An 18,412-nucleotide genomic window follows, 5' to 3' on the forward strand; every position below is an offset into this window, starting at 1 on the left:
CAACAAATATACTATAAATTACAATTGTGTCCATTGGTAATACATAGATGACCTTGGAATGGTTCTTCTGAGTTCATGCAGAGTAATTTGCATTTGATATACACGTAAGTCGTAAGGTAGAGCATTACCTTGTAACTGGTAGTTACTAGCGTAGAAAACAGCCATAGCAGATTCTCTCAAACCAACATCTGATTTTTCTGCAAGAAATCCCAATGACAGCAATGACTCCCAAACGTTCTTAATATCACGTTTTGGCCACTGCTTGATTGCAGAATCAAATACGATGGTGTTCTTTCTTTCTTCTGTATCCTTTGGTACCATTGTCGGTATCTTCGCATTTAGTACCTTTACAATAGACTCATATTCAGCGTATGTAAGATTGAAATTTACAGATTCATCTTTTGTCTTCACTGCAACTCTGCAAGCCGATATCAAAATTGCAAGTTCCAGATCTGATAAAGATAATGTTCTATCACGTAGATTATTTTTTAAGAGACTTTGGGTGTATCGAAGAGAAGCCTCACCAGAGTTTAAATTATGCATCAATTGATCTAAATTTGATGAGGTTCCAATCATTGGTAGCAAGGAGTTTCTTAACATTGGTATTGATCTATAGTTTTCATCATTTACTTTAACCAGTTCGTATAGTCCTGTACTTTCATTTTCCAGTGCTGCCTCCACAGCTTCATTCCATTGCTCCTTATACTTGAGATCCGTTCCGGAATGTATCTGTAACAAATATTTAATGTTTTGAAGTAATTGTTCTCTAGACCCTATCTGGGGCATGTACACTATCCTCTGAGAAAATCTACTCCTCACTCTTTTCTCCAAAAACTCTAAAATGTTCAGTTTTGTTGTGCACCCAAATATACAAACTGGTACTCGAGCATGCTCCACCATATCAAATAAGTTATACAGCAAAGTTTGCCTTACTGGTCCCGCAAACGCATCAATTTCATCGAACAAAAACAGCACAGTCACCTTAGACTGGTCTGATTTAGCACTATCATCAATTTGTCTGCTCATGGATGCAACATCTAGCAAATGCAGTATTTTTTCAAAAACTTCAGTTAAAGAGCCCTGACTAATGTCAACAATAGATGTCATTTTCTGCTTTGCTCCATCGACATTTTCAATATTGCTTAGCTGCTCTTCCAATTGAGTAGCTATGCTATTGATAGCAGTCAGTTCTGTATGGATTAAACCATTCAGCTTGATAGTAATGAACTGCTTACTGAAGTCTTTAGATATCTTTGACACTATGTGCTCAAGCAAGAAAGTTTTGAAACCTTCTCTTTGTCCTACTATGATGGCTGAATGACTCTCCTTCTGTATAATAGCCTGTTTGGCCATTCTATCTATTTCTTGTTCTGCTTCCTCCAGAAATGGTAATACAACATTGTCATCCACAGGTAAGTTAAAGTTTAACTGTTTAAGAAGATGCTTCTTCAGTTTCTTAAACTCATGATCCGACTCTTCTTTGGATATGCTTTCATGCTTCCGGCTTTTCTTTAGGATGCTTGTCAAGTCATCAGTTTCGACAGCTTCATAATTGTCTATACCTCTCTTTATTGGGATTAACTTAACAGTCTTAACTGCAGCACTCAAGCCATCTTCTATTGTCATGTCATCATTCATATTAAGTTATCTCTTATGATGCACAAACGTATATCCACCTGATAATAAAATTATCAATAACTCTCTATGAGACAATGATTGATCCAGCATAAAACTGATATTGCTTATTTAATTCAAATCACTCAGCCATTACAGCTATTTAAAATGTGTTATTGTTTAATGTTTGCCTGACTTTTCGCATGTTAGTGATAAAATCCGGAAGTTGCAATGAGTTTCAAAATTACGGCAACTGCAACTTGAAGCTACAATACAGATGGTAGTACGACACATAAACATATAAAAAGGAAATCTATTTTACATTGGAATTAAATGATATATAATTGTTATCATTACAGTTGTATTGAGTACTTGTTACTTTTTGGTAATCGGAAGTGAATTAAAAATACAATCGATTGCGCTCGGAATTTGTTTTTTTTGCGTTGAGTGGATATAGGCTTATTGTGATTGTTCATTGATATGTAATGCAAAATCTTATCTTTAGATATCATTAATTCTTCATATAATCTTGACTTAAGATTCAATGAATTAAAAATCTTATCATAATGGAAAAACGAGGTTAACAAAAAAAAAATTAGAATTCTATCATTGGTGGGTAAATTAAGAACATGAAAAAGAGCAAAAAAGAAACATAATTGGAGCTTGTTATTTCGGTGTTAGGGATTTAATGTATGGATTTTGCTTTATCTTTTCTCATGAGTAATAGGAGTCTTTTAGTTTTTAGATATTTTTTAGCTGAAAGCGCAAAAGGGTAGCCTTTTGCAAGATTCAATAATAGGAGCTAGTTGAAAGAGGAAATAAAATTGTGGTCTACGCTAGGAATGTTGTCTATTATTTCTTACCAACGACTTCCCAGTCACCATCATCTTCAGTGACATTCAATTGTTTGGTTTCTTCAGTCAATTTCTCAACATCACCAGAGTTTTGTTGAGCAGTAGTGGATTCTGTTTCATCATCTTCATCATCTTCATCACGTAGAACATCGAATGCAGACTTTTGGATCTTTGGAGTCTCCTCTGGAGCCTTAGCTGGAGCAGCATTCTTCTTGGTACCTTGTTGAGTAGCTTTGTTAAATTGGGCTCCTCTAGCAGCACCCCAGTCCAAACTTGGTTCTTCCTTCTTTGGTCTGTCTTCTCTCTGTCTGGACGCTTGGAAACCGGAGCCCCTAGCGGCACCCCAGTCCAAGTTTGGTTCTTCTCTCTTTGGCCTGTCTTCTCTCTGTCTGGAGGCTTGGAAACCGGAACCCCTAGCGGCACTCCAATCCAAATTTGGCTCTTCTCTCTTTGGTCTGTCTTCCCTGTCTCTGCTGCCTTGGAAACCGGAGCCTCTAGCGGAGCCCCAGTCTAGATCAGGTTCTTCTCTTCTTGGTCTACTCTCTCTGCTAGCTTGGAAACCGGAGCCTCTAGCGGAACCCCAGTCAAGATCTGGGTCCTCTCTTCTTGGCCTGCTTTCTCTAGATGGCTGGAAACCGGAGCCTCTGGCGGCACCCCAATCCAAGTTTGGTTCTTCTCTGGAGGCTTGGAAACCGGAACCTCTAGCAGAACCCCAGTCAAAGTCATCACCTCCGGATCTGAAACCTTCTCTTCTTGGAGCTGCAACGGAGACATAGACAGTACGTTCATTCAACTTTGTGGAGTTGAAAGTCAAGGCCTTAACCAAGTCTTCACGTTCCTTTAGAGTAATAAAAGCAATACCTTTCAAACGGGTAGGGTCCTTAATACTCTTTGGCAAACTAACCTCTTCTACTGCACCTTCTTTACCTAAACCGTCCTCAACCCAGGCTTGAACACCCTCCGGAGAGATATCCCATGGAATGTTGTTGATGATGGCTCTGTATGGAGGAGCGTTGGGCACTGGGTACTCCTCCCTCTCGAAACTCTTCGCACCACCGCCAAGAGCAGGGTCCAGACGCGATCTACCTCCACCCATGCCCATGCCACCCATGGCACCGGCCTTCTTAGCCGCAGCAATATCCTCCAGCGGAATAGTGTTGGCACTAGTGTTCTCAATTGGAATATTAATCTTGTTCAAATCAACCTCATCCTCAGCCCACGAACTACCGAACGTATCGTCGTTCAAGAACGAGTTCAAATCCATCTTAACAGTCTTCTTAGGAGGAACCATCTTGCCGTAGTACTCTTTTTGTTTAAGTCGCAATTACCAAATCCGTGAAATACCCTAGTCTTATCTAGAATACCCTCTTTGGCCTCCTCCAGAAACCCAGCAACCCACATAAAACAACCGACTTGGCCCACTTTTTATGCTTATTACTCCTGCAAGAACTGGTTGGCAACTGTCGCCGAAGGGCATCGCGGGCTTTTGCAGGCGAAAACACAGAAAATTTTTCAATGCGGGTAACACTCATCACGTGGTGCTAAAAAAGTGCCTGTCTGAGTCTGGTGGGGGACCCCACCCTTTTCGGGCTGAGCGCTCTCACTCTTCCCAGTCCTGCGTTGGGCGGTTAAATTGCTCGGCGGCTGTCTTTATTATACCAGATCGGCGGGGGGTTCTTTGGTGTATTGCTAAGCAGACAGCGGGCAAACAGTAGGTTATAGCGTTTACAGAGAGTATCTCGATGGCTGAGCGTTTCGCTGGGTTGTTGCGGGGTGTAGATCTGTTGCGGGGGACAGATGACCGGTCCCGGTGCGTGTTTGGCACGCGGTTCGAGGTTTATAAGAACCGTATACACGGGTACAAGCACACAGACTCGCGGAACTCCAAGCGGGTGCCTTGCACGCTGGAGAGTGCGCGGCGTGGGTTTGTGCCTAGGCGGTTACTGACGATGCGGGTTGGGGTGAACAACGATGAGGTGTTCCGGTGGCTGGACGACCAAGGAGGCGTGCCGCGCGTGGCGCCTCTGGAGTACCAGACGCTGCTTGTAGGTGGCAGTGCGTTTAAGCTGCTGGGTCAGACGAAACCGCTGGAGTTCGAAGGACAGGTGTATGATGTGGGGACTGTACGGACGTCCCTGTACGGAGACTTATTGCTGGTGAGTGCTAAGAATACAGGTGTGGTGTGTCTATGCTACATATCTGAGAAGTTGAACGATATATTCCTAGTCGATAGGTTCGAAGGCAATTGTAGCGTGTCTTGGAGTTTTGCGTGCTCTAAAACAACAAACTCCTTTGCAATCTATGATAAGGCCAGCGGAGAGTGCCACGTATTCACCGTTGATGATTCTCTGGAGTTACAGCTCACCGGTGAGCTGAGTCTCGGCGAACCCGGTGAAGTTACCATTCTGAAGGCCACCTTCCTTGATAATAATTCTGTGTCTAGACCACAATTGCTACTTGTGATATCGCGTTTATCCTTGGTTTCATACGTGCTCATCGACTATGATGCCAATAATATGCTCGAGGATTGCAATTATCACGAGCTGCCGTATCTTAGCGGAGATGTCATTCAGGATATAATCCCGCTGAGCAGAAGCAAATGCCTAATGTACACGATAAACTCTTTCTTTCTCATTAACGCGGACCAGATTATGTCTGGCGACCTAAATTTCCCTCGGATATCCAAACGACTCCTAAAAGGCACAATAGACTGGTTCAACGCTCCACAGTTACTGGAGTACTTAATTGCTCATGATCAGGAGTATTATGGAGAATTCTCTGATGCGATCATAATTGGGACGGCAATAGGGAACATTATCGCCTTACTTGTTAGTGATAATGGCAACATCGAATATCATACATTGACAAGATTTAAAGGTATCAAAGCGCTCTGCTCAGCAGACCAGTCCTTGATTTCTGACCATAAATTCAAATTGCTTGTGCTTTCATTTGGTAAATCTATTTCATTGACTTTGAGTTTAAAAGACATATTCAACTTTGAGCACTATGAAAACTTACCTTCAAACTTAACTTCAAATCTATGTGATAAAAAGACAGTGACTTCCGATTCAGAAAATAACTTTGATATGGTACTTATTGACCCAATCCATTCCATAAAAGAATCATGCCCCGAAATATGGCTAACTTCACCACATAGCGTATCAAAACTATCAATCGAAAACCCTACAAGGAAATTCAGATTCCTTGGATATTTGGAGGAAAACCATCAGTTCTCAACTTTATTTCCTATTGAAATCCATAATACCTATGACAAACATTCATCCAATGGCATCTACCACACTGACATTCTTGCATTATCATCTTACGAGGGTTATACAAGAGTTGTGTCCATTAATTCGAATGGCAACACCAACCTTGAGGATGATACTATTTTTATTCCCAATGAAAAAATCGAAACGCTCGAGCTTCACAAAGTGAATGAATCAGTTATACAAGTAGGCAGAAAAGGAATTTATTGCCGAGCGATAACTTCTCATCCGTCATCTACAGTGAGCTACGAACCTTTCGGTAATGATTCTATAGATCAAGTATGTTTCATTGGTAACCAACTATTCGTCGCATTGAGAGATAGTAAGGAAATTTGGTGGTCATCCGCAACTGATGATTTATTATTGGTAAACAATATGACTAAAATTAATCTTGTCACCAGCGATAATGAGATTATGAACTTTGAACACATTACCAAAATTTGTGCAATTCTTGACACTTCTTCGAATGATGATATAGCCTTATTGGTACTAAGTCTAGAGAGTCTCAAAATTTTTAAAACCAGTACAAATACTGCCATCTGTGTAGACACAAAACTACTAAATGAGTTTCCCAGCGATATGGTAACTTTAGGCTCCACAGTAGTCCTTTTTTATGAAACGCGAATATATGCTTACAAACTCGATAATTATAAACTACGAGATTGCAAGTATACCAGTATCGACAATCTAATAGGCGGTTTTAAATTCAAGAAAGTTGATAATAATAGACTACTGCTGTATGGGTCAAAGAAATTATATCTACTTGATATACAAAATGATCTTACCATCGAAGAAATTGAAGTATTTGAAAACCTGAAAAACGATATAATTCTCGATTGCTATTTCGATATTAAAACCAAGAAAATGTATTCACTATTATACAATGGAATACAAGTCTCGGTTGAAGGGATTTCAACGTATTATCCGAAAAACTATACCATTCGCCATACTAGAAATCCGAATAAGCAGTTCCTTTTTCTTTCCAAACTGAATAGAATGTTGATTGTTAATTTTGATATCGGTGAATGGGAGCTTCTAAAACTGAGAAATAATAAAACTCTCACATTGGATAAATGCTATTTAACTGATAAACATAACAATTTAGTACAAAGCGTCTATGAGCTGCCAGGATCGAATCCGAACACTAGAATTCTCTTAAATTATGGTTCTAGTGTCTCCATCATTGAGCTAAGGCCTAAAAAGGGTAAAATAGATATTGGAATAATATCGTCTACTGATATTCCTGACATCCACAAACATGCTCAGATAATGAGCAGTGACGTCGTAATGCTCTATCGACCAGGGTCATACTCTAATTCTGAAAGGCATAAGCATATGTTTATTCTTTTATCAGGATGTTCACACGGTCATCTGTCTATAGATGAATGGTTTGCCTTTGACACTCTCCACTCAATAGATGAATTCATTGTAAAAGATGATGAATTATATTTTAAAACTGATAATGGAGAACATATATTTAAAGTTGTCAATAATGCGGCCTTAAAAGAAGCGATTGTGATGAAACTAAATATTCCATTCGAATGTAAAGTAGAACAACTTCTGAATTTCAGCGATAGAATTGGAGTTGTGTGTTCCAGTGATTTGCGAGGAATAGCCAAGTCACAAATTCTCTTTTTTGAAAGTAATAGGACTGATTTTATTGGTAAATCTAGGAAGATAATGTCCCGTACACGGAATGTATCATCTCATGATTTTTTGGAGACTAATGTCGGTAGCGATGACGATGAGTGTATCATTGGATATGAAGCTTGGGATGTAAACTATTTGGATCCAGACAATGGCTCAGACTCCATGGATGCTGACGGTAGAATAAACTCATCAGGTTCGAGTAGTGACGATATGTCAATTGATTCCGATGATGATATTTCCATTAATATAGATATGACTGTTAATGACCAAGTTTTGCGGTTCGGTCCTTCAGTAGGTATTCAGCAAGATCTTGATGAAGATGGAATAGGTTCTACCATTCTATCATCTGCAGATGCCACTCATAATAATCACCCTGTTGGTAATAATGAGCTATCAAATTTACTAGATGTTCACCATATTACTAGAGGTAGACAGTTTTTTGAGAGTGTCGTTTCTCGTTCACATGATACTCCACTGTCAATATTGCAAAACTATAGACTGCTCAATCCACAGGTAATATCAGAATCTGATACAAAAGACAAAGACCAACATAAGGAAGAAACAAGCGAACCAATTTATACCATCAATTTTGATCAGTCGGTCATTCGAGCGAAATCTCATAATGACAAGCTATACGTGATATTGTTCGATCAATCGGTACTTGTGTTCACTTCGGAGTTGGACGCTAACAAATCTGATGAATATCTAACAACTGAAACATATACATCTACCAATTGTATGGGAGCATAATTCGATGGCAAAACATAAACTAGTATTATATTTCAAACTATAGATTGTGTAAGTATCCTATGTACATACAATACAAAAACGGACACATCTCATAACAAAAAAAATGTGCGATGAGCTTCAAACTGTAAAAAAGATGATAAGCACAAATGCACTTTTGAAGTAAAGAACTAAAGTATTTAATTTGCTTGAAACACATGAGAGATTAACTAGGTCATATTGGGCATATGCCTCTTTTTCATAGTTATTTGGATATCTATAACAGCAGTCTTATCGAAGTATTCATTCAATCGGTAAGTTGATGTCGGAGAAATAACATTACGATAATTATTAGGGCTTGCATTGGATAATGACTAATAGCACCTCAGAAGATGATTTGAATCGACTCAATTCCTTATTAACTCATCGATGGATAGATTTCAACCCCAAATCAACACAGATAAATGGCTATTACGAAGATTCATGTCATGCCGGTCTACACAAAGTTGATAAACCTCCATTACGACCTTTATATGACCAAGTTGGAGTTATCCCCAAATTAGATCAGGTACTTGATTGCAAGAAATTTCTTATAAATAAGAATGATAATGATTTAGATGATTTCTTGAGTGACCTTGAGCTTCTTGAAAAGGCACCATTAATCAAGAATAAAATTAATGTAAGTACGCTGATACCTACACCAACAGTATCAACAAGAGATCCTGAGTCTCTAGATGATCCAGACTTTGAAAGCTTGTTGGAAGACAGTGAGCAGGATCCAAGGGCTGATGCTCCTGAGAACACTGATGCTACGGAAGATATCAATACCAAGTTGGAAAATGCCAAAATGGAACTGGAACTCGGATTTGCTATGAGAACAGAGGGCCACTTATTTCTAGGTAATAAAAGTTTCCAAAACATATTGACTCTCGAAATAGATGATTATGCTTTTATTGATACCTCGAGGTCTAACTTTCCTTCACTTCTATTAGTTATCGAAAAGGGAACTAACATACTGTACACAATTGCTCTTTTTAAGGATATCAAGAAATCGTTTGTTTTACAGTATTGTTATTTAACGTCAGTAAATCCTAGACATTTGCGTGGCAAGCCCCTAAAGTTATTCACAGATTTAAATAATCATACTTTTGCTGTAGTTGGGCCTCATTCCTTTTGCAAAATATTCCGGTTTAAAAACTATTTACAGTTCGAGTATCTTACAACTATAAAGTTTTGTGATGTTGTCGACATTTTCTTCAAGCAGATTGGCACTGACGCTACTAATTGCATCACTGAAATTATTTTAATAAATAAAAAGGGCAAAATTCTTTTGATCCAATATGACTATAAATTGGACAAGATCATAAAGAGGCAAACAAGTTATATTGGTATTCAAGACAAAAATGATATTATTAGATCTGTTTTTAGTCTATCAAAAGAAGTGTTATTTTTATTAGGCAAAGAAAATCAATATGTTGCGCATAAGAGCAATATCCTTAATACAGAGCCCGCGGAAATAAAACAATTTAAGCCATTTCATAATAAGGAAATCAAACTATTTGAACTTCCCTGCCTAATTTCGGAAATCAAGGAAATTTGTCCAACTATCCGTTATACTCACTCTGTCCTATATTATACTTCATCTTCAAATGATATGGGCATTATGTTTTCAGATTCTAGTGATATTCTAGAAGCAATTTTTATAAAATTGTCGTTGAGTGTGGAAGCAGAAAATGCTCCCTTTATTCCTATGTGTTGCTTTCCCTCAGAATTACAAGATGAAGTTATACTAAGAGCATTTCTTTATAAAGGATTTATTGACATACCAATCAGGCTATCAGATGAAATGATAAAAACACTAGAAGAACCAAGCATATCATTTTCAATTGTATCACTACCATGGGAAATACATGAGTATTGGGAGCCACAAATTTGCCTTGGTACATCAGTTGTTTCCAGTTGGCCGATTAACCACTCTAGCATATTTGTCGAGTATCGAGATAGATTTAGGACTTTGAATCTATTTGGGTCCAATTTAATGGCCAGAAGAAGCTTGAATATTGACTATCTTGCAAAGTTTGATACAATTTTACTTTACTACTGGGATGATATGGGAGATTCTGTATCCTCTCTAATCTTTTCAGAAAATGAAAGAAAGGATGACTCCTGTATGCTTGTTGCTTCGAACAAAAAGGAAACGCTCTGTCAACTTTTAACTGCTAATGATCATGATATAGATGTTACCTTCCTTGATGATATCATACCTTGTGCATCTACCACATGCCGAGCAATTCTGTTCTTTCATGACTTGGTATTGCAGATATCCGCTTTTAGTGTTTATGTAAATAATCTCTCTTCTGAAGGTGGAACTACTACCAGGAAGGTATTCACTAGTGACCATCAGATTGTTAAATTTACTATGTTGGATGGTACCTGTCTATCCTATTGTTCAAACGACACTCTATATGTATCTGAAAGCATCGTTGATGTACTGGATGAAAAAGATGAATTTTATGAAACTGCATTACTAAAGGCTTTAATCTGTCTTGATACTGATGCGCCAAAAATTGATAGCGAAAGGGGTTCTTCGTCGCATAATTCTAGCCAAACTAATGATAACCATAGCAATTGTATCGTTACAATTTCAAACAGGACAAACTTGTACTCTGTGAAGAATCGGGATTATTTCAAAGACAATACTTATCTGATAGATATCGACCTTGTTTCTCTTAATGATTTCAATGATAATACGATGATATTACTCATTTGTACCACGGTTAGTAGAATGTTGGTATTTGATTGGAGGAAGGTTGTAGACTTTCTTCGAGTAAAAGAATGTAAATCAGAAAAGCTACATGGCATATATGAGGAGGCAGTTTTATATAATTGGAAAGTAACTGGCATAAGCAGCTCATCAATAGGTGATGGTAAAGTTACTGTTGTTGCTAACAGCGGTATCTATTTGTTAGATCTTCTAAGCATAGTTCATGATGTAAATAAGGCGAACACTGCCAAGAAGCTTGCACTCAAATTTGGGAAGGATGTAATCAATCAACGAAATTCCTGGAAATTAACTCTGAAACAAACAATTGGTGATAAGCAGCTATTCTTCTATGATAAGAGCATCTATATGTGCAATATGAAAGATTATGAGAAGCCAGAAGGTATTGAAATACCCGCGAAGAAATTTCAGTTTGATCTTTATCAAAGCAAACAAGTCTATGATGCTATTTTCGATAAGGTCTCTAATTCAATTTTAGCTATTGTAGATGGTGGGTTATTGGTGCTAAAGGACATATATGAAACCAAAGTAGTGCATGAGATAGGGACTGATGTCCATGCCGCACCCTCAAGTAACTTCAATAGATTACAGTTCCTGTTTGGTGACGGTCGAAACTACATTCGTGAGGATGGGTATGGAAGTCTGCGATTTGCTGGAGGCAATGACGTTGGTACCAGTGATTTTGATGCTTCGGATGTAGCGTACGCGTTACGCTCAGAAAGGTTTGATGCATATCAGATCTTTGACACAAATCCGAGTAGCCCTCTTGGACTGCTATGTGTTTGGAATGGTATAATATGTCTTACTAGGTTGGTTCCTGGTAAACCAGATTACATATTATCCGTGTTAGACACATATGACTTGTATAGCGAGGAAGTGTGGTTTCATTTTAGTTCACTGAAGAACAAATTTGTGGCTACCTATTCCAATCAATGCGATAGCCCCGCTGTACCATTTGAAATAGTTGGTGACCGGCTAGTGCGCAAGCATCTCAGCGATGTATCCAAGTCCAATGTGTTTTGTGACACTGGAATTCTAGGTGAGTATGGTATTCAAGAGGTAGACGGCGCGCTGTATGTGCTGGGAGGCGGGTCACCGGCAAATTGGGCACCCTTCCTATGCAGTAAAGAATGTCGCCCTATAGTGCTGAACAACGACACAGTGGTAGTCAAATGGGATGCACGTACCTTGAGGTTCCTTGAGATAACTAGAGAGCAAGCTACCGCGCCGACGGACCGCATGAGCGAGGCCCGGGAGAGAATGCAAGAGTATTTACGTGAGGCAAGCAATGAAGACGAGTGGTTTGACCTTGAAGAGATGCTGAACGTCGGAGACCCACACAATGACATAAGCCTGTCTGCCAGCCTGCTACCACACCGCATTGAAATAGATGAGGATATAGTAAGTCTGCAGTACGATCAGTTCACCGACAGAATCCTCGTGTACACGACCTACAAGATATGGGTCATTACACGCGACCCGCGCATGGACCTCCCAAGACCACACAGCATCTCCATACGCAACTACCTCCCAAGCGACAACGCCCAAACCAAGTTCATAGCACGCAGAATAGAGCAATAGCACACGAAGCAGGTCTATAAATAGCACTCAGGCATTGATCAGACGGGCTATTATCGCCAAAAAAATATATATCATATAGAACGACATAGTTAAGAAGCTACTGGAAAAGCTGTTCTCCCTGCTGCACTTTCTGCACACAAATTTTTGGTGTCACAAGAATTTTTTTTCTTAAAACTTCAAGCCTCCCTCAATATGGACACACCGAATCAGAAAAAAAAAAATAATAAAAAATCATAAATAATACCAATTGTTTACAGGGAATAGTCTATTTTGTAGCGGTTTTTGCAGTTGATTCTTGGGGTTACATGGACCAGGCACTCTTTAATATTTACAAAGGACTTTTATAATTTTTGCGATTCGTTAATTTGCGTGAAAGAACGAAGAGAATCGAAGAATCGAAAGGAAAAAATAGCCAAAGGATCAAAAAAAAAATAACCACGATTAGAGGATATTTTTAAATCACGAAGCCATAAACTATAGTAATAAGATTGTCAACTACATAAGATAAGCCAAATAAAAAAAGATGTCGCAACAAGTCGGTGCTAGTATTAGAAGAAAGCTAGTTATTGTCGGTGATGGTGCCTGTGGTAAGACCTGTCTTTTGATTGTGTTTTCCAAGGGTCAATTCCCAGAAGTTTACGTTCCAACTGTTTTTGAGAACTACGTTGCTGATGTTGAGGTGGATGGCAGACGTGTTGAGTTGGCTCTGTGGGATACCGCTGGCCAAGAAGATTACGATAGACTAAGACCATTGTCGTACCCAGACTCCAATGTTGTCTTGATCTGTTTCTCTATCGATCTGCCAGATTCCCTAGAGAACGTCCAGGAGAAGTGGATTGCCGAGGTGCTACATTTCTGTCAAGGGGTTCCAATCATCCTTGTAGGTTGTAAAGTTGATCTAAGAAACGACCCACAAACTTTGGAACAATTGAGAGCTGAAGGCCTACAACCAGTCGCTACTGCCGATGGTCAAAACGTTGCCGACCAAATTGGTGCCACTGGCTACTACGAATGTTCCGCCAAGACCGGCTACGGTGTGCGTGAAGTCTTTGAAGCCGCCACTAGAGCCTCTTTGATGGGTAAGCAAAAGAACACCGGTAAGAAGAACAAGAAGAACTCTGGTGAAAAGAAGAAGAGAAAGTGTGTTCTATTGTAAGCAAGCCCTCCATGGGGTTGTTGATTTTTCTACAACTGATACTTGAAAGAAGATTAACTCTTTAACTAATCTAAAAAGCACTATCATAATATTTCAAGGAAAGAAGACTGGAATTCACTCTTTTTTATTTTCTCTTACTTTCTCTTTCTATTTCACCTTAATATTAATTTTACTTTTTTTTTCTTCAAACTACTATTATTCGCTGTTGATATTGCTGAAAGGGATTTTTGTAATCAGCAAAAAATGGATAAGACAAGAAGAAATACATTAGGGAAAATTTATTCACTTTGTCTCTGTAAATGTGGCCCATATTCAACATTCAAAATAAAATAAATCTAAGATAACCATATTGTCAAACTTAAACAGAAAAATTTTTAAGAACTGGGATATTTGATCACTTCTTTGTTGAGAAACTGTACTGGTACAAATGCTTCATTGATCATATGTTAGTGCTGGATGGCCATATATGTTTTAATGCTAACAAAGTTGCTATGTCTTCAAAGCATTTCCAATTTTTTTTATATTTAATAATTTTCTATACTTATTTTTTTACTATAAATGATTATTTTTCTTGTCTTAATCAATTGCCATGAATTGCTAATAGAAAAGACTATGATTGATGCGAATATTCGTATTTGTTACTAAAATATATGGGTTTTTATTTTGGTAGTATATACATGATAATATGTAGGGGAGAATAGCGGTTCGGACAGCGAATATCAAAATGAGATTATATACATGCGGTGAATCACCAAACACCTTTCTTGACACCCGGTAACTCACCTTTCAATGCTCTCTCTCTGAACTGGTATCTACACAACCTGAAGTCGCTGAGCACAGCTCTAGCGTGACCACTCTCAATGCAACGGTTCTTCACTTGTGTTAGTCTGGTGTAGTTCGGCATGGAACTCAACTGTAACTGAGCCTCAAGTCTTGCCCTAGGTGGCAATGTAGTGTTTCTAGCAATATATTTGAGAGCCTTAGCTGTTATCTCATGTTCAGCAAACTGCTGTCTCTTGAAGTTGTCTCTGATCACCCTGGCGTTCAAAAACCCAGGGGGAAGCTTGGTCTTGACTGGAAACCTGAAAGTCATCACTTTAGTTATCTGGGTATATGAGCTGTAAGTTGTAATACTCTAGCGTCGATACTTAAACATGAGCTCTTCATAGCTTAAGCTTCTTTATGGTTTCCGTTGGCAAAGTCCCCGGCTTCTTCGCCCTGCGCGATGCGGAAATCGTCAAAAATCAGCGAATAATAGAAAGTTGGCATAAAGCTCTAGTCATTCACTGCAAGTTATACATTAGTTCTTATATGGTTTGGAGCAAATCACTATAAATATATGTCTTATCTATAAATATCATGTTGCGGCTCGCATTTCAGGTATCCTGTTTCAGGAACTTGGCGAACCTGCTCGTCTCGTGGATCCCGCACTCCGTCTTGGCTTTGCCCTTCCATCTGCCACTTCTCTCGTCTTCACCTTCCTTGACAGGTACAGTTGAATGGTAGTCACCGATGGACTTGTAGCCTAGGTCGAGTAGCTCATTGTATGGGACTGCGTTGTCGTCGATGTACTGCTTGACCTGGTCAAATGTCCAATTGGCCAACGGGTTGATCTTTATGATTCCCGTGAGTTCCTCGATCTCAACGAACTGCAGCTCCGATCTGGCTGACCCTTGCGACTTTCTCCTGCCAGTGAACACAGCGGTTACTTGCAAGTCCTTGTAGGCCCTGGCTGCCGGTTCCACTTTAACCAGGTAGTCGTACTTGTCGTCGTCGGTCTCCCACAGGAACTCACCGTACTTGTCCGCAAACTGCTGCTCGGTGTCGCAACCGATGGGCTTGTAGACGTGGATCGTCTTGCCATGAGGCCTGTAGTACTTATCTTCGACGTTCTCCCTCAGTGTCACAGTCTGTGGGAATAAGTGCAATGTGTCAATGGTAATCAACGGCACTAGCGCATCGGCACCGAGCTTGGAAAGCATGTCTATCGTAGCCAGACCAGTGAGCCCAAACGCAGTGGTCTGGAATAAGTGTGGGAATGTGGCCAGTGACCACTTCAGTATTTCTTGTGGCTCCAGCTGCGACAGCGCCTGGTTCCAGTGCGCAAGCTGCTCCTCAGTGACCGATATCCCGTTATTCAAGTTATATACTTTCATCGCTTTGCTCTCCTACAAGCCCAACTACTACGATAAATAAGAATCGTAGCTACATGGCGTTCAGCATAGGCATATTGTTAAGCATCGCCCACACACGCTTATATATGCCGGTTTCGAATAGTTAGGCACACACAACACATTTATCAAGCAGAAGTGCCACAATAGAAGTACGCTCTACCGCATCGGGATCTAGAAAGCAGGCAACTCGAGATAACTTGCCTCTAGGTCAATCCATTTCACGTGAAGTTGCAGTCAGGATCACTGCTTCTGTGACATTCTAAACAGAAACATCAATGCCATATGCCCTCCAGCGGACGAAACACTACAATTAGACCCTCCAGAATACCAGTTATTCAATCCTCCAGACCCATATATTACTCGAGCTTTGAGCTGCCGTCCTTACTATTACAAGTGCAGATGGCAGCTCTATGACTATTCCCATCTGTGGTTGTATATAGGTCACGTGATCTATTACGACAAGTGTCAAAAGCTGTGACTTTGGCAAAAGTTATGGTGCCCTAAAGCCCAAGCGTGGTAGACCCATAAAGCGATGAGGTATATGTTAGGTGGTCAGGAATGCTTTTGGTGGCCGACATAGCAGTGTAGTGTGAGCGGAGAATCTGGCAGTCGAGATGGGCAGTGTGAAGAGTAGCAACCCTGCATTGGAGGGGCTTCACGAGGAGCTTGGAGTGATGGAGGAGCAGATACGGTCGATAATCGAGTCATTTATTGAGCTTGGTGTGTCGGTGTATGACTTCCCTGGGACGCCTGAGGCTAGCCAGGGTATGGTGACTAACCTGAAGAGGAATGTGGATAGGATATTCAAGCTGAACCAAACCAGTAACGACCCGCAGAGTGCTTTGAAGGATGTGAATGTGCCCTTGGAAGTGGTTCAGTACATTGAAGATGGTAGGAACCCCGATATCTACACAAGAGAGTTTGTGGAGGCTATACGAAGATCTAACCAGTACCAGCGGGCAAAGATGCACGGTATGGGCATGTTGAGGGACTCCCTCGCTGAGAAGATCAAAGAGCAGTTCCCGGAGTTGAAGGACGACGTGGAGAATATCGTGCAGAGGACAAACATGAAACCCACTGGCCAAGCTCGGGTAAATAGTGGAACTACTAATATGACTACTACTGCGGAGCAATCTAATGTGGTCAATGCAACCGCAGGTGACGTGGGGACAAATGCCAACACTACAGAGAGTGTGGAACAAAATGGTATATAGCGCATTCTAGTGACGGAAATGTCTCAGGCTTCGGGAAAGCTTTATAGTTGGACAAATACATATGGCATACTTTATATTGCTATGCAAAATAAATAGTTTATTGATGTTAACTTACGGTGAATAAATAATCGATATGATATAATATACAGATGAGTGAAACCTAACTAGAACTTTGTTCTCATTGAAATTTACCAGGGGCAATGTAGCATATTACAAGGACATCTTTGCAAGCTTGTAGACTGAGTCTTGTGTCTTGGCACCACCGATGAAACCAGCGGCGTGAATGAAAACACAGTCTGGGACACCACTCTTGTCGCTCAACTCTTGGTCTCTTAGACCTCTTAGGTGTTCTGGTAAACCCTTTCTGAATTGGAAAGAGGTGGAGCTTACTGGAACAGTTGATACCCTCCAAGTGTTGGAGCTGTCTTTAAATAGCACAAATTCAATTTGGCCTTCAATACCCTTAGCTTTTTCAACTTCATATAAGTGTTCTTTCCATGGACAGAATTGATTTAGTACAATAATCTTGCCAGAGTCATCGACCTCGGATCTTCTGTTAACGGCCTCGATGACTAAAGATTTAGCTGGAATCCATGATAGAGCGTAGCCTTCGACCAGGTCGACAAAAATCTCACCAATGAACTTACTGGCTCTTTGAAAGTTGGTATCGTATGCCTCAGCAGAAGTGTCAGCATTCCAAGATGGGTTCATACCGGAAATGACACCTGGGATGCTAATAGCGTTATCCTTGAACTTTGGAGTCAATTCCTTAGAGTTCTCGTACTTGTCGATACCGTTATCGTTAGCGTCCAAAGCCTCGATGAATTGCTTGTAAACCTTGTCGTAAAGGATATCCAAGTCGCCAGAGGAGATGGAGGCACCTTTATTCTCAACGATGGCAGTGATTATCTCACGGCCGAAGTGCTTGTAGACCAAACCAGCACTGGAAAGCTTTGTGGCATACTCACCATTGAAAGTCTCAAAGAATTCCCTTTGGTGGTGGTCAAAGAACTTGACACCATCGTACTTGGCACCAACATCAACAACAATGTCGCTGGCCTCCCAGTCTTCAGGGTTTCTCGATCTCACAACCTTGGCATCCTTAAACTTTGGCAACAGTCTTAGCATGTACACGGCAAGAGACTCGTCCGCGTGGAAAGGACCGGAATGGGTACAGATTTGCAACATTTCTAACTTCTGGCGCTTGGTATCCATCAACAAGTGAATTGGTATACTTCTATAATTGCTCAAGAATACTCAAATTTGTACCACGCAATCGAAGACTATATTCAGCTGTTATAGGCAGCTCATCGCAAGAATTTTAAATTTTTTTGCAAAATTTGATATTTTTTCAAAGGATTGGCACTGATCCATAGAAAGTGCCGCACAAAC

At 40.1% G+C, this 18,412-nt stretch overlaps 9 protein-coding genes across 9 annotated transcripts; 4 read left to right on the plus strand and 5 right to left on the minus strand.

The window, feature by feature from the left end:
- Positions 1-18: 18 nt before the first annotated feature.
- ORC4 (origin recognition complex subunit 4) lies at positions 19-1,638 on the minus strand (the record flags this gene model as incomplete). The annotated part of the gene is made up of 1 exon (XM_447612.1): positions 19-1,638. One exon carries the CDS (start codon positions 1,636-1,638, stop codon positions 19-21), a length of 1,620 nt encoding a protein of 539 aa, XP_447612.1.
- An 828-nt stretch (positions 1,639-2,466) lies between these two features.
- TIF3 (Tif3p) lies at positions 2,467-3,759 on the minus strand (the record flags this gene model as incomplete). Its single annotated transcript, XM_447613.1, has 1 exon — positions 2,467-3,759. The coding sequence occupies one exon, from the start codon at positions 3,757-3,759 to the stop codon at positions 2,467-2,469; it is 1,293 nt and encodes a 430-aa protein (XP_447613.1).
- A 451-nt stretch (positions 3,760-4,210) lies between these two features.
- MMS1 (Mms1p) lies at positions 4,211-8,137 on the plus strand (the record flags this gene model as incomplete). The annotated part of the gene is made up of 1 exon (XM_447614.1): positions 4,211-8,137. The coding sequence occupies one exon, from the start codon at positions 4,211-4,213 to the stop codon at positions 8,135-8,137; it is 3,927 nt and encodes a 1,308-aa protein (XP_447614.1).
- A 346-nt stretch (positions 8,138-8,483) lies between these two features.
- GVI51_I08283 (uncharacterized protein) lies at positions 8,484-12,476 on the plus strand (the record flags this gene model as incomplete). Its single annotated transcript, XM_447615.1, has 1 exon — positions 8,484-12,476. One exon carries the CDS (start codon positions 8,484-8,486, stop codon positions 12,474-12,476), a length of 3,993 nt encoding a protein of 1,330 aa, XP_447615.1.
- Positions 12,477-12,999: 523 nt separating this feature from the next.
- On the plus strand, positions 13,000-13,632 carry RHO1 (Rho family GTPase RHO1; the record flags this gene model as incomplete). Its single annotated transcript, XM_447616.1, has 1 exon — positions 13,000-13,632. One exon carries the CDS (start codon positions 13,000-13,002, stop codon positions 13,630-13,632), a length of 633 nt encoding a protein of 210 aa, XP_447616.1.
- Positions 13,633-14,380: 748 nt separating this feature from the next.
- MRP2 (mitochondrial 37S ribosomal protein uS14m) lies at positions 14,381-14,725 on the minus strand (the record flags this gene model as incomplete). Its single annotated transcript, XM_447617.1, has 1 exon — positions 14,381-14,725. The coding sequence occupies one exon, from the start codon at positions 14,723-14,725 to the stop codon at positions 14,381-14,383; it is 345 nt and encodes a 114-aa protein (XP_447617.1).
- A 283-nt stretch (positions 14,726-15,008) lies between these two features.
- On the minus strand, positions 15,009-15,788 carry MET16 (phosphoadenylyl-sulfate reductase (thioredoxin); the record flags this gene model as incomplete). Its single annotated transcript, XM_447618.1, has 1 exon — positions 15,009-15,788. The coding sequence occupies one exon, from the start codon at positions 15,786-15,788 to the stop codon at positions 15,009-15,011; it is 780 nt and encodes a 259-aa protein (XP_447618.1).
- Positions 15,789-16,420: 632 nt separating this feature from the next.
- NUT2 (mediator complex subunit NUT2) lies at positions 16,421-17,020 on the plus strand (the record flags this gene model as incomplete). Its single annotated transcript, XM_447619.1, has 1 exon — positions 16,421-17,020. One exon carries the CDS (start codon positions 16,421-16,423, stop codon positions 17,018-17,020), a length of 600 nt encoding a protein of 199 aa, XP_447619.1.
- A 210-nt stretch (positions 17,021-17,230) lies between these two features.
- Positions 17,231-18,235, minus strand: MYG1 (Myg1p; the record flags this gene model as incomplete). The annotated part of the gene is made up of 1 exon (XM_447620.1): positions 17,231-18,235. One exon carries the CDS (start codon positions 18,233-18,235, stop codon positions 17,231-17,233), a length of 1,005 nt encoding a protein of 334 aa, XP_447620.1.
- Positions 18,236-18,412: the final 177 nt, after the last annotated feature.

Source organism: Nakaseomyces glabratus, chromosome I (genome assembly GCF_010111755.1).
Source record: "Nakaseomyces glabratus chromosome I, complete sequence".
Classification (NCBI taxonomy): Eukaryota; Fungi; Ascomycota; class Saccharomycetes; order Saccharomycetales; family Saccharomycetaceae; genus Nakaseomyces; species Nakaseomyces glabratus.